Source organism: Bolinopsis microptera, chromosome 1, assembly GCF_026151205.1.
Source record: "Bolinopsis microptera isolate Bmic1 chromosome 1, MBARI_Bmic_1.0, whole genome shotgun sequence".
NCBI classification, from domain to species: Eukaryota; Metazoa; Ctenophora; class Tentaculata; order Lobata; family Bolinopsidae; genus Bolinopsis; species Bolinopsis microptera.
In genome coordinates this window covers 25,253,403-25,266,592 of record NC_087072.1, presented here as the reverse complement: position 1 = coordinate 25,266,592, position 13,190 = coordinate 25,253,403, and the positions used below count along the sequence as shown (strand labels likewise).

Below are 13,190 nucleotides of genomic sequence, written 5' to 3'. Positions count from 1 at the left end.
TCCACTAACCCAGGCCCAGATTCTAAAGCTAGAGCAATGTTACACGGATCAAGCCTACCTGTCAACTAGAGACAGGTATAACCTGGCAAAGACTCTCGGACTGACTGAAACGCAGGTTTGTAGCTTTCGTCTCAGATACCCTATTACATGTATGTCTCATTTTAGTTGTAGAGATCTAGTGAAACATTGAGAGTTGGGACCGAAATTACTATTTCTGGTCACTACAGCTCACTGCCGCATAATAGCGTAATATAACCATATGCATAAAAGCATTGTAATTGTATTGCCTCATTTCTGCTAGTTTAGAACTGATATTACGCGAACATGCTTCATTTCAGGTTAAAATTTGGTTTCAAAATCGACGAGCAAAGTCAAAACGAGCGAAGGCGGATCTCGATAGAAGCAAGAGTCATGGTTGAAGTGGAGATATTAGGATGGAAAACCTCCACTGTTAATCAGACATGCCATAATTATCATTAGCCTGTGTTGGGTAAAATCATAAGATAACGGTTCCATGTTCGACATTCTTGCTGCTTTGTTTGTACTATATATGGTGATCTCTCTTAATTTTCCATTGTCAGACGTCAGTACACACAAATCCGTCTGAAAATGGATTTGTCGACACAAGAAGCTTTTCAGGATTGTTGAGGGTTTTGAGTTCCACTAAATAGTTAAAAATAGATAATAGTTTATATTTAATAATAAATGTCCTTTTAACCAGACCAACGTTTCCACTATTATGTGTGGATTTTGTTTTTCAAGATGCTTTAGATATTTGTTTAAAATAAAATGAACAACTTCTTTTCACTGAATTATAATGTACAAAGCGAAAATCAACATGATGTACGGTCTTACACAACCATCGGAAACGTAAAAAGTTTTGATGAAAATCCAATTATAACTTAAATAGAGGGCCCCGTGAGTTAAATAAATATCCGTGAATCTTCTAATGCTACTTTAAAATGGGTCACGGCTCAGATCTCGGATATAAAATTGGAATAAAAAGCCGAAAGTAGACACTTAAAGTGGGGTAGCGAGCACATTACAAATATCTAATAGGGTTAACGAAATTGTTTTAACAGGATAATATTCCCGTGAAAGAGGTGTACTGTTTAGTTTATTAAGTTCTAAGTTCACAACTTCCTAAATCTAACTTCGAGACGAGAATACATCAATTAAATCCCACTGAAGCAGCATTATTTTCATCACCGGGTGTCTGGTTGACGGGGATTACCGTTTCATCTTTGCGATAGAATCATCTACTTCCTTGTACTTGGTAAAGTTGTTGACGACTCCGTTTTTCGTGATCGATTTATCGTGTCCGGGGACGGTGAAGTGAATCTGTCTGGATCGGATACCATTCCGCCTGGTTCGCATCGCTATGTACGATATAATGACCAGTGCTGCTGCACTTGCCACGGCCTGAATTTGAAAGAGGTGTTAGGTCTTCGGAAAAATATTTGTTTTCTGTGTAGTGTATTAGCGCACTGCACATTAATTATACACATTAATTATACACATTTCAGGAACAAAATCTTTCACCATAAACAATGGTGCCTATCTGATTGTACACTTTCCACAATTTACTTTTTTATGTGGCTGTTACTTATTCCCATTAAATCCCAATTGGTTTATTGATTCCCCTTGTTGGTTCTAGAAATGTCAAATGGTAATTCATCTTCAAAACTTACAAAGAACCAGTAACCAGTAACCAGTAACCAGTAACCAGTAACCAGTAACCAGTAACCAGTAACCAGTAACCAGTTACCAGTTACCGGTTACCAGAGTATCACTCATTACATCAGAATCGTATGATGTGTTGTTTAATTGCATTTATAATTTGTTACGGTAACAGCTGAGATGATCCGATACATCGAACATTAACACTTAATGATTGATCAGCTGATGCTCTCTTCGGTTAATGTTGGCGTAATCTTGTAAGTAAAAGTCTTTCAATTGAATATTCTGTATTAAATATAGTCTTACTAAACGTTGTAAGCAGTCGTTTTAATTAATTTAGAGTATTAAATCTAATTGTTGAATCTTGGCACAGGTAACATAGAGCTAATTAAATCTACCACAAGGGACCTTGTGTCGACTGTCGACGTAGAAAATTTAGATACTCGGTTTGAACGTGTATACATTAACTTCTTGCTAACGACATCACACTGAATCTCAAGGTGCTACATAAGACACCTGGTGGAAACCAAATTGACTAACTCCCTTGCTCCGCATTTGACACTCAACTCTATCTCGAAATCCTGCCCGATTTGACACGTAGCAAGATGTTGTTGCTGCTTGCTTTTCTGTTCTGTACAGCTGCGGGGGACTTGGCAGACCTTTTCGCGTACCATAAGTGCACCAAAGTTAATGGCATATCTGGTGCTTGCAATCTTCGTCTGAATTACTTTACACTTGCAGGTAAGGTGCTGTTCTAGTTTTGCCAAATGCTCATTTCAGATTCTATTTAATTAGCGCGGTTACTGTTGAGTACTTCCTCCAGCTCAATATATTCCCCCGACCCAGGTACTCATAACTCTGGAGCAGGAGCTAATGGGCTGCTGTACTGGTACAGTGGACTACCAGCTCCTAGCTGCCTGGTGCGGAACCAGGACAAGTCAATCACAGAGCAGCTGCAACTAGGGATCAGATACTTCGACCTGGATCTGGCTCACATCTCAGAGAACAGTGGAGATTGGTGGGAGAATGGCCTCGTACTAGCTCATTGTAACGAGAATATCGGCTGTGCTTACTCCCACTCTCTTAAGAGGGCTCTGTTGGAGATTGAGGAGTTCATGGGACAAAACAGGGACGAGATAGTTCTCATACGGTTTAAAGATCACGCGGAAACTTCTAGAGAATACATAAAGAAACATCTGGGTAATGAGATATTATCCATATTCCGCACCTCTTCTAAAGTCAGGATCAACCCTGACTCTAATCCACGTCTGGGGGACGCCATAACCAGTAATAAGAGGCTGCTTATACACACTAACGGTGGTTTCTGGATGGGCAAACCCTTCAATAGTTTGAGTCAAGTAGAATCATTCAGAGGAGTAGGGGCCACATCTTCATGTTTCTCTAAGAAAGAAATCATGGATGTTTTTAAGAGTGATTGGTATCGAGTTACAGACGACTACTTCCCAGTTCAGGTGATTTGGATAACTCAGCAACTGTAAAATTACGAAATTTTTAGATTTTTTAGAAATTCTTATGATGACTGGTTTGTGATCCATAAGAACATCCATTAAAATATTTCAGGTGGACTGGTATTTCACTTTTGGATTGTGCCTGTGGGACTTGGCCGGACTATGTGACGGAACAGAGTTACACACCATTGTACAGATAAACAGGGAGTTAGTGCATGAAGCACATCGACCTATCAACTTAGTTCTTATAGACTACGCAGGTCGAGGAGTCACCAGACTGTCAGAATTTGTCAGGGAAATCAACGAAGAAAATGTCAAGATATTCACTTAATCTATTTTCCAAGTTACAGATAAACTGAGTTTTACTTTGTAAAGAGTAAGGGTTGAGCAGGAAAAGTAATTTAAAGTTGGTCCCAGTTTTAGGCTTTAAGTGTAAAAGAGGTATGCCTTAAAAGTGCATGATTTGCCCTTTAACAGTCACTAGCGATACCAAAATGTAAAAGGAATATTATCTAAATTTTAACTCTAAATAAACAAACCTTCATTCCATACATAGACATTTCGTCCATCCAAGGATGAGCGGTCCAGGCCAGATACTGGATAATATCCTTTGCGATTTGAGACTGGTACGGGATAGTGCCTGGAAATAAAATGAGTCAGTATAAACTCCATATTTGGATAATTCACGTTTCTTTCTTCCAGTACGAGGCAGCAACGAGTTTGATGAGTAATTAAATTGCACAGTCAAAACAAAGCTACATGTTAGAAATCCTTCCTACCATCCTCATAGTCGACAGATTCGTTGTAAAGCTGCTGAGCCATGCCGATATAGTATCCGTGGAAGTAAGGGTTATAAGCCTGCCCCTCTGCTGGCTCAGCCTGACCAGGAGGCACATCTTCGTACCCGGTCAACAGACTAAACAAGTAATCCTCGTTTCCTTCCCGAGCAACATTAATCAAGGTCAGGTCAGGTGGATGGGCGCCATTGTTAGCGAGACGGGCCTTAATCTCGTTATCGTAGGGAGCCGGCATGAAGTCCTGGATGTCACCTTGTCGCTCAATTGCGTTACCTTCATCGTCCACATCCGGATACATGTACTGAGAATTTAATTTACTTAAAATAAAAAACAACGTAGTCTCAATGTTAGGAGGATATTGTAGGTTGTAACAGTGTTGTGCTTTGGAACAATTTAAACTTTACAGTTTATCATATTACCTAATAATAAATACGTAAGACGTAATAAACAACAGTACCTCAGCTGCCATCTCTTTGACCTCCTCCTTGGTGTGAGTCACATCAATGTGCATTCTCCAGTAGAAGTATTGCATACTGTGACATGCCTGACAAACCTCCTTGTAAACTTGGAAACCACGCCGTAATCTGTTGGATTTTATCATTAAAATGCAATACTGAGATTATATGCATCTTAAAGATTAAAATTATAACTGGTTTGAAAAATCTTAAAGTCTCAGAATAAATCTATACTCATTATTTTACAGTATAGAACAGAAATTCAGAAAGAGAATAAGAACTCACGCTTTGTGGTCATACGACTTGTTCCACTCCTTGTGCTCCCAGTGCATGTGCCCGTGAGCAAGCTCTAACTCATCAGCACTAATCTGACCGTCGTTCAGGGCAACTCCAACACTGCACACAGCAGCTCCCAGCAACCCAACAAATCCATAACTCTGAAATGTTGGAACGTTATCAGTGGCGCGAAGAGTGACGTCAATCAGATAGCGGCAGCACGTTAGTTGAAGTAGGATGAATGTATAAACCAACAAGTTTCTGGGACTGGGAGATGAGGAAAGCACAGCTGGAATGTCGAAAATTTGTTCCGGATGTGAGATAGCTGAACTTTACCATGAAGGAGCTACTCATCTTATTTGTCTGTTTTTAATCCTTTTTTAAAAACAACTATGAATGGGTAAGGATAAACTAGGAACTCAGAAGTCGTATTGATGATGGCATGCAAGAAGGCACCTGTCATTTCACGTAACCATGAGTAGAGTCTCATTACCGCGCGTCAAATACGCGCGTAACGTGATGCTAAAATTTCACTCTCGCTACAACTTTACAAACTGTGCGTTTTCCATGACGTAGAGTGAAAATTTCCGACCTTCTAGACATAGGTCTATTTTCGGAGAGAAAAACTCGTTAAAAATTTAAGAAATTCATAGAATCGTGGAATATAAATAATATAGATTGAAAAAACTTGTCGCAAAACATATCTAGTAAAATCGAAATGCTGAATGCTTCATGTATGATTTAATTTTCCGTCGACAGGAACGAATAATTTTCAGAGTTTTGGATAACCGTTAGCTACGATGACTTAAATACCACGTTAAACTCACATAGTTGAATTTGGGACCAGAACCACCTGATCGGCCGCCCTGTCTCCAACCAGAAATACTAGGAAGGAATGCTCTCTGAAAATAAACATGGTTAGCAAGTTAGTCGTATTTACATGACGCTGACTGAAATCTTTTAACAAGATAAAGCAAAGATTGATAGAATGATTTGCATGCCAAGTTGACTTAATATCAGAGTACACTGTATACACTGGTATACAGTATACACTGCACTGTATACACAGTATACACTGGTATACACGAACCGAGGTTTGTGCAAAGTTGCGAGAGGACGTTTGAGCCAACAAGCGGCTACACTGAGATATCAGAGTCATCCTACTAGGAGAGGGTTAGTAAGTAAACTGAATTTAAACTGAAAGTAACAATACAATTTACACGCGCTGAATTCATTTCATGATCGTTTTTCTGATTATTTTACTTTTCTGAAAATCGATGATAAAACAGTTAAATTCGCAAAATTAAGACCAATTTATCCATTACAACAATAAATACTAAAAAGTGTGTCAACTGAAATAGAAAACGCTTCGTCAATATGCTATAATGCATTATGCATTATATCACAAAATGAAAATTATAATAATATAAGAAATCAAGATTTGTTACCAATTTATCAATCTGAATCACTATCTGAATCATCAACTTTGAAAGGATCAAACTCGGTAAAAGATTTTCTGTACTGCTTAACATCATGTTCCTCTTGCTCCTTAGATATTTTACATTCCTTCCAGCTAACTCTCCTGGGCATGTTGAGCAGTTCCTCGATGCCAACACTTCCCTGCCGAACTGAAGAGGGAACCTGACTTTCTGAGAACACAAAAACACCAGTTTATCCTGGTTTTCGAACTCAGCAATGAAGTAATCACTTCCAGGAGGTACCATTTCCTTCCAATCCTCACCAACCGGTATTTCCTGTACCTCTAGGTTATACTTATCAGCGAAGGTATAGAACACGTCCTTAATGTCGTTAACAGAGTATCGAGCAACTGGTACAGCCTGTATCTGCATGTGTGACGTGGACAGACTGCGCTCAAAGAACACTGTCGTTGATTTCTTGTTTGTTCTGTTCAGGGTTCTTAAAGCTCGTTTGAACTTTTCTACGTCTTCTTGCTGGTTTGGTTCCAAGAATTGCTGACATTTAATGTGGTTGGTCGGGACAATCATTACGTGGTCGTTGCTTAATGCGCCTTTTGCAAGCGCTAAATACATCGAAGCACCAACAGATATGACTAAATGTTTCTCAACATTTGGTGATTTCAAACAGAACCAGCAACTCTCTTTCTTCTTCTCCTTGCTGTCAGCACCACCGGGTGCAGCAGTCATCTTGCGCTTGTCACCCGTGCTGTAAAAGTGCTGCTGCTTCAAATCCTCTACTTTGTTTTGCTCTTTTTCAACCTCAATGTAAGGGTTTTCTGTGGTTTCTGCAGGTTGTTTTCTCAGTTCCGCATCAGTAAGGTGTTTCATGGGAACGTAATTTAAAGCATACAACCACTTACTCTTAGTTTTATTTCCTGCACAGTCTAAGGAAAGGAAACGAGTACAATAGGTTGCTTTCTCGTGCAGGATCTTGTGGTTGCGGTAGGGGAGTCGCTCGTAGTACGGGCCTGATACGAAGTGATACCGAGGTTTTATGGTGTTGACAAGATGTGACAACTCAGGAATACCCTCGGGTACTTTAAAATCTGGTTTTTTAACGTACCTCAGGACATCAGAGGGCCACTGACTAGTGATGAGAATATCAATACCATTCATAACGCCTGACTGAGCCTGTAGAATGTTCAGATCTGTTTCAGTGTAACAGTGAGGCTCATTTGACATGCCATCTCCGAACACACCACTGATATAAGCTATAGATAATCCGTTAGTGGTTGTGTACACACCTCTCCTTCCTAAATAAGTCACATTTTCTGTAACCTCCCCGTCTACAATATGCGAGAAATAAGCGGTATGTGACTCTTTTGTAGCACCTAAGATATAAGTGGGAACATCCAGCTTGTAAGTGCCATCTCTGAGACTGAGCCAGGACTCAGCGTTATCTCCTATCACGTGACCAGGTATGAGAAGAAGGTGAAATGGTCCACTTTTTGAGTTGACAGTGTTTACACGTGAACAGAGCTGTTTGAAGTTTCCTTGCACACTTCCAGCCACCAGGATCTTCAGAGTTTCCTTTGACATTCCTTTAAGATAATCTGGGTCAAGGGAATGTGCGTTTGTAGTTGTTGTGTATGATACAAAGCAAACATCGATGGAAACATTTATATTCCAGTCTAGGAAACATGTAACCATACTTGAGTCTTGACTCAAGATGTTGTGAAATAATTTGTAATATAAATTCTGTTATCTTCAATATTTCATTCTAAATATTGTAGAACAGCATGAAGAGTAAATAAATTTATCTAACGGAACTGATGAATAATATTATTGGTTTCATGTAAAGTAAACGTGATAATAAAATCAGAACATAAATATTTACAAAATACAACAATATTGAACAAAATTGTACAATTGTTATCGAGTTCAACATTTGGTAAAATTACATTTCTCATTTTATCAAAAAGTGCCCATTTAAAATACACCTTTAAAATCAGTGTTAGGTATTTGAAATGCTAACATATTGCAACCTAATACCCAGTATCCTAAAAACGTAGCTTCAATTTCAGATCTAAAAAATTAATTATGCAAGGTCTGATCAGTGTACAAAAAGGACCTGAGAGGTTGTAATTCTGTAAGGCTCTGAACGACAAAATAAATGATTAAAGTTCGAACACTGCGATTAACTTTGATTCAGGATTCAATATCAAACTTTCTCTGGTAATCTTCACAGAGTCTAATCGAAATTTATCATATAAGGGAACATCAATAAAATAATTCATCGAATTTCCAAGCGATCAACTATGAAGTTATGTTCATATGAAACAAAGAATAATATCTGTAAGTTTCAGCAAGCCCAGTTCCTATCCAAGTGTTCGGACGAATGCTTCCCTGCTGGACTCCAGGTCGAATACCATCTGTCTGACCTGCTCTTCATCTAGCGTATCTGCTGCAGACAACTTGTCCAGTTCCCCAACCCTGACCAAATTCAACTTGTTAAATACAACTTGTCCAGTTCCCCAACCCTGACCAAATTCAACTTGTTAAATACAACTTGTCCAGTTCCCCAACCCTGACCAAATTCAACTTGTTAAATACAACTTGTCCAGTTCCCCAACCCTGAGCAAATTCAACTTGTTAAATGAGCTACCTTAAGAAAATAATTTAATATATTAAGCTCTTACTCTCTTAGGATTATGACTGGAATTGGGCGGAGTTTTAATTGTGAACCTGATTTTATGTTGAACAATTATTATTAAAGTGTTACATTTCCTTGGTCCTGAGGCTTTAGTTGTATATTTTTCCTTCTCGTAGTTGATGTACTGTGTATTTTGCAATATGCGATAGTCAAAAAGGAAAAAATCGAGTAATACTAAATACTTGGACGTAGAAATAACATAAAGAACTTACCAGAAATATACTTTCTTCGTGCCATCAAAGTCGGACGGTAGGTTACTCATCCGGTCTAGAACATCTGCCAAGCATTTCAAATCGGTGTACAGCTCATCCTTAGCTCTCATATCCATTTGAAGTTTGTCACACAGAGTGATGTACAAAGATATCACATCAGCTATACTCTTGCTGATATTTCCTGAAATGATTTGGATGATTAAATGTTTGGTAGTTTTGGACAGCTGTGCTAAAAAACAGGACACTACTTTAATTATATTATTACATTAATTTAGAATTAAGTTTTGTATTCACCTTGGTTATCCTGTATAGTGATTGGCTTGCCCTCCTCAATTCGCTGTAACGCTGCAGGACAGTCCAAGTAATACTCCTTCATAAATGTTGGTATGTCTGGGTAGGCACTCGATTTAACCAGGTTGAATGCTGCCTACGACAAAATATGTTACACTAAATTAATTACATAATTCACTACTGACAAAGATAATTTTACAGTCCATGTTACAACAGTTCAGTTCATGTACTACAAAATGTCAGATGTATATAAATTAGGAAAGTATTCCAGGCCATAAGACACGGTCCAGTAGTCGTGTTGTAGCCTCCCCCCCCCCCCCTAGCCTCAACAAAGGAAGCTTGCATACTCACGCTGACTTGTGCTAAAAGTTTGGAGCACGCCTCAGTGTATTCTTTAGCTGTAAGAGCATCTTTAATGTAAGCTTTTTCCAGGCACTGTAGTGTTTGGATAAGCGCAAACAAGTCAGCCATGTTGTCATACTTTTCCCTTTCACGAGCATTTCGGAACAACTTCACCTCCTGGCAAGTTTTATATATTAATCTTTTAAATTTCTGTACTGTATGCTGAGTAGCAGACAAGATTAGCTTAAAATAAGTTACTTAGGGTTGAGTGCAGACACAATTTTTATGAATTTTGATGTCATCTCTTAAAAAACAGAGTTTTTAAATACTCCGAAAATTTCGGAATAAATCTAATTTAAAAGCAACAAATGCACAACAAACTAAAATAGCGTCTTTGGTTAAATAGTGATTGGTTTTACTAATTGAAAATGCACCAACCTCATATAATTCAGGTCTGTTTGTGTCGAACCTTCTCTCATGACGTCTGCCACTATTAGCTGAATACATTCCTATACCGCAGAGGAAATGGTTTAACTTCATGAAAATAAGTCTTTTCTAACCAGTACAATGGCAATGGCAAAGTTAACAATAAAATACTGTTTGCATCAAGTTTTTTATTAAAGCTTTAGCTTAAATTATAATCATGCGCTGCAGATAAAAGTAGTTACGGTTAGGAAACTCTTTTGTAGTTTAATGTCAGCTTATGAAAATAGTCAATGGCAGACACTGAAAATAAATTGTTAACATCAAATTCTGAACATAAATTAAAACACACTAAGATCATTATATTAAAAACACTTAGTTGCCAAGAAAACTGATAGGGACTTGGAATAAAGTCTGCTTTGATATTTATGTCACGTCCCCACTAGAAGTCGTCTAAATTCAACAAAAATACTTTGCAGTAACTTTTTTGCATTCCCGCACTGTGTGGTCAAGCAAACGTTTCTATCATATTTGCTTTTAGAAATCGTTTAAACAAATTTATAAAAATTATAATAATTTGAATAATTTAAAAGCTTTGCTCTTGCCCCTTATTTCAGCTACTCATAAAAGATAAAAATTCAAATTTATTTAATGATTATTAATATCTTAATAACGCGAATGGTCCTACAAGAATATAAAAACAACAACAGCAGATCTTTCAATGTATATAGTTAATAGTTATCTCTTTAAAAATTTTTCTTAAATTTCTTATTATTATACTCTTATCAAATTAATGAAGTATGATTAACTGTATGTCATTATCTGAAAAACAAATTTTAATGTTGGTAATTTATGCCTGTTATGATGAATTTATAACACTTTTACGAAATCTAACATTTTCAAGCACATTTTCTTACAACCAGCGCAGATCTATGCCAAGTAAAAATAGTGAAAAAACCGCCAGTACACTCAATGATTGCAATATAATAAGGAATCACTTTATATTTAAAACATCTTAGTCAACTTTTCTGTTCCTTGCTTTCTCTGTAGGTGGAACAGCTGCCTGATCAGCTACAGTTTCTTCTCTGTCCAAACCAAACATGGCCCTAAAAACAGGCATTTTTGATAGAAGCAGCTTCCATAGGACAAACCACGCTGAAAAATGGTTTATACAAATTATTGATAGGGAAGTACAAACGAAGTACAAAATTATAGTACCGCAAATTATTTAAATATAGGGCTCACCTTTTGATAAACAAATCATTCTGTTACCTGAGATTATGAAGATAGCAAGAACGATGAGAGATCCCAAAATTGAGGCAGCAGAAACAGCTATCAGATGGAGATCCATTTCATACTTTGAGCAAGGGCACTCTCCAATGGATTAACTACATGCCATGGTGTATCTCCTAAATTATGGAAACAATTAATAGAAGTTTAAAGTGATGTTATTATTATTATCATCAAATCTAAAATAGTTAATAATTTAATTAATTATTAACAGGCCCCTTAATATTTTTTCGATTTTGCTAATTAAAACAGATTTGTCGGAAGTTAATTTCTCAAGGTCGTTAACACAATAAAATATTTTGACGAATTGAAATTAAATAGATACCATGTCGCACAGGAACAGTATGATTAAATAATATAAAATTCACTCAAATCTTCTGACTTCTCATGGCATGTCTTTCTTTCAAAAAAAAAATAATAATAATAACTAAAAATGTATACATCGCTTTATAGCCAAAGAGAACTCAAAATCTAAAGATTCAGTTCAAGCCATCTAAAGCGACTCATAAACAATGAACATGTACATAAGAACTTAGCAATTTATGAAGTATGCTATTTTATGAAACTTATATGAATACTTTTTCAAAAAGATGAGTCTCTTTTTAAACAAGGCAATATCAGTCAATGTTCTCAATTTATAGGGAAGCTCAATGAAACGAAAAGTTTTTTCAATGAAACGAAAAGTTTTATTTTACATTCCTTTAATCATAAATAAAATAAGAGCTTAAACCACGAATTAGTTAGCTAGAAGTAAACTTGAGGAAATATTTTTGGTGATTGTATATAATTATTTAAAAAACTTTATTTGGTTGTTAGTATTTTTATTATGGTACCTAAGTGGTTGAATTTAGTGAGACAAGGTCAGTTTCTCTATTATCTTAGAAAAATTTCTACTTTACAGTAGGCAATGCTGAGTGGCAGGAATGAGGGACCAAAACGCTTGGGGCTAACAATGGCCCATTTACAAACCACTTCAGACATGGCAATGATGTCATTTATGCTTAATTCGTCTGAAACTGACCCTACTGCACTTGTAACATTCTATAAAAATCTCTTCTAAAATAGGTATAAAAATGCATAACTCAAAACACACAAACAAAATGTTTATAATCCTTATATAATAAATTTCTATAGAACTTTTAAATTTCTATAAAACTAATAAACCTATATATATTCATTTTGCACCCAGAGAAAGATGTGATCACAGAGGTAGTTTCGATATTATGTTCATGACAAGGTATGGGGCTGCTGCAAGTTATATTTTGCTAAGATATTACCGCTTTTTCAAGCTTAAGTAATCTAGGCAAGGTCAATTTTAAAGTTTTTGAATTTTGTCGAACGCTGTTTAAGGCTAAGTTCCAGTCATTTGGTTCTCCTTCCTTTTGAGTGTGAGTGATGGTGATTCTTATGGATGATTTGAGGTGATTGGGCTTATAACAGGTGAATGTAGTTAGCATGAGATTTTGTCGTACTGTATTCCATATTGTCCCTGCTCTGTATATGTAGCTGTCTGATGGTTTAGGTGTGAGAATGAGTGTCTCTTTGCCAAGTCTGCCAGATGTTTCAAAGAGGGAGTATAGTGATATAGGGGTTCTATATTTCAAGACCTTGAAGATGTCATTAATACAATGGTAGAAGTACAGATTATGCACATTCATGATTTCATGAGTGTTGAAGAGGGGTTTTGTATGCTCCTTTCTGTAGAATTCCTTGCCCAAGATTTGCTCCCCGTAGGGTCTGCATCGTGCACTAGTTTTAAATTTATCCAAGTATGCTTCTTTATCTCCAAACATTATGCGGGCACACATTTTCTGTGCTTTGAAC

At 36.9% G+C, this 13,190-nt stretch overlaps 4 protein-coding genes across 4 annotated transcripts; 1 reads left to right on the top strand and 3 right to left on the bottom strand.

The window, feature by feature from the left end:
* Window positions 1-798: 798 nt before the first annotated feature.
* LOC134815234 (uncharacterized) lies at window positions 799-5,836 on the bottom strand. Its single transcript, XM_063823752.1, has 7 exons — window positions 5,768-5,836; window positions 5,505-5,579; window positions 4,687-4,838; window positions 4,404-4,530; window positions 3,929-4,247; window positions 3,689-3,789; window positions 799-1,422 (listed from the first exon to the last, which is right to left on the bottom strand). Exons 1-7 carry the CDS (start codon window positions 5,834-5,836, stop codon window positions 1,231-1,233), a joined length of 1,035 nt encoding a protein of 344 aa, XP_063679822.1. The 3' UTR covers window positions 799-1,230.
* Window positions 2,286-3,480, top strand: LOC134823504 (uncharacterized). Its single transcript, XM_063834992.1, has 3 exons — window positions 2,286-2,421; window positions 2,527-3,152; window positions 3,262-3,480. Exons 1-3 carry the CDS (start codon window positions 2,286-2,288, stop codon window positions 3,478-3,480), a joined length of 981 nt encoding a protein of 326 aa, XP_063691062.1.
* Window positions 5,837-6,050: 214 nt separating the features above from the next.
* Window positions 6,051-7,697, bottom strand: LOC134815223 (CWF19-like protein 1). Its single transcript, XM_063823741.1, is given in 2 exon segments — window positions 6,051-6,284; window positions 6,287-7,697. Coding segments are annotated over 2 exon segments (1,560 nt in total). The 5' UTR covers window positions 7,695-7,697; the 3' UTR covers window positions 6,051-6,132.
* A 271-nt stretch (window positions 7,698-7,968) lies between these two features.
* LOC134821494 (vacuolar protein sorting-associated protein 28 homolog) lies at window positions 7,969-11,300 on the bottom strand. The gene is made up of 6 exons (XM_063832234.1): window positions 11,295-11,300; window positions 10,092-10,162; window positions 9,663-9,830; window positions 9,315-9,447; window positions 9,021-9,201; window positions 7,969-8,588 (listed from the first exon to the last, which is right to left on the bottom strand). The coding sequence occupies exons 2-6, from the start codon at window positions 10,158-10,160 to the stop codon at window positions 8,474-8,476; spliced, it is 666 nt and encodes a 221-aa protein (XP_063688304.1). The 5' UTR covers window positions 10,161-10,162; window positions 11,295-11,300; the 3' UTR covers window positions 7,969-8,473.
* Between the last annotated feature and the right edge of the window lie 1,890 nt (window positions 11,301-13,190).

Excerpts from the sequence above, each read along its gene's own strand:
- LOC134815234 (XM_063823752.1), bottom strand. The coding sequence starts at position 5,836 with ATGACTCTGATATCTCAGTGTAGCCGCTTGTTGGCTCAAACGTCCTCT. Across the intron at positions 4,839-5,504 it reads CTGGTCCCAAATTCAACTAT|AGTTATGGATTTGTTGGGTT; the intron begins GTGAGTTTAACG and ends CCAACATTTCAG. Across the intron at positions 4,248-4,403 it reads TCAAAGAGATGGCAGCTGAG|TACATGTATCCGGATGTGGA; the intron begins GTACTGTTGTTT and ends TTAAATTCTCAG.
- LOC134821494 (XM_063832234.1), bottom strand. The coding sequence starts at position 10,160 with ATGTATTCAGCTAATAGTGGCAGACGTCATGAGAGAAGGTTCGACACA. Across the intron at positions 9,448-9,662 it reads AACTTTTAGCACAAGTCAGC|GCAGCATTCAACCTGGTTAA; the intron begins GTGAGTATGCAA and ends ATTTTGTCGTAG. Across the intron at positions 9,202-9,314 it reads CACTATACAGGATAACCAAG|GAAATATCAGCAAGAGTATA; the intron begins GTGAATACAAAA and ends AAATCATTTCAG.
- LOC134823504 (XM_063834992.1), top strand. The coding sequence starts at position 2,286 with ATGTTGTTGCTGCTTGCTTTTCTGTTCTGTACAGCTGCGGGGGACTTG. Across the intron at positions 2,422-2,526 it reads GAATTACTTTACACTTGCAG|GTACTCATAACTCTGGAGCA; the intron begins GTAAGGTGCTGT and ends CCCCCGACCCAG. Across the intron at positions 3,153-3,261 it reads ACGACTACTTCCCAGTTCAG|GTGGACTGGTATTTCACTTT; the intron begins GTGATTTGGATA and ends AAAATATTTCAG.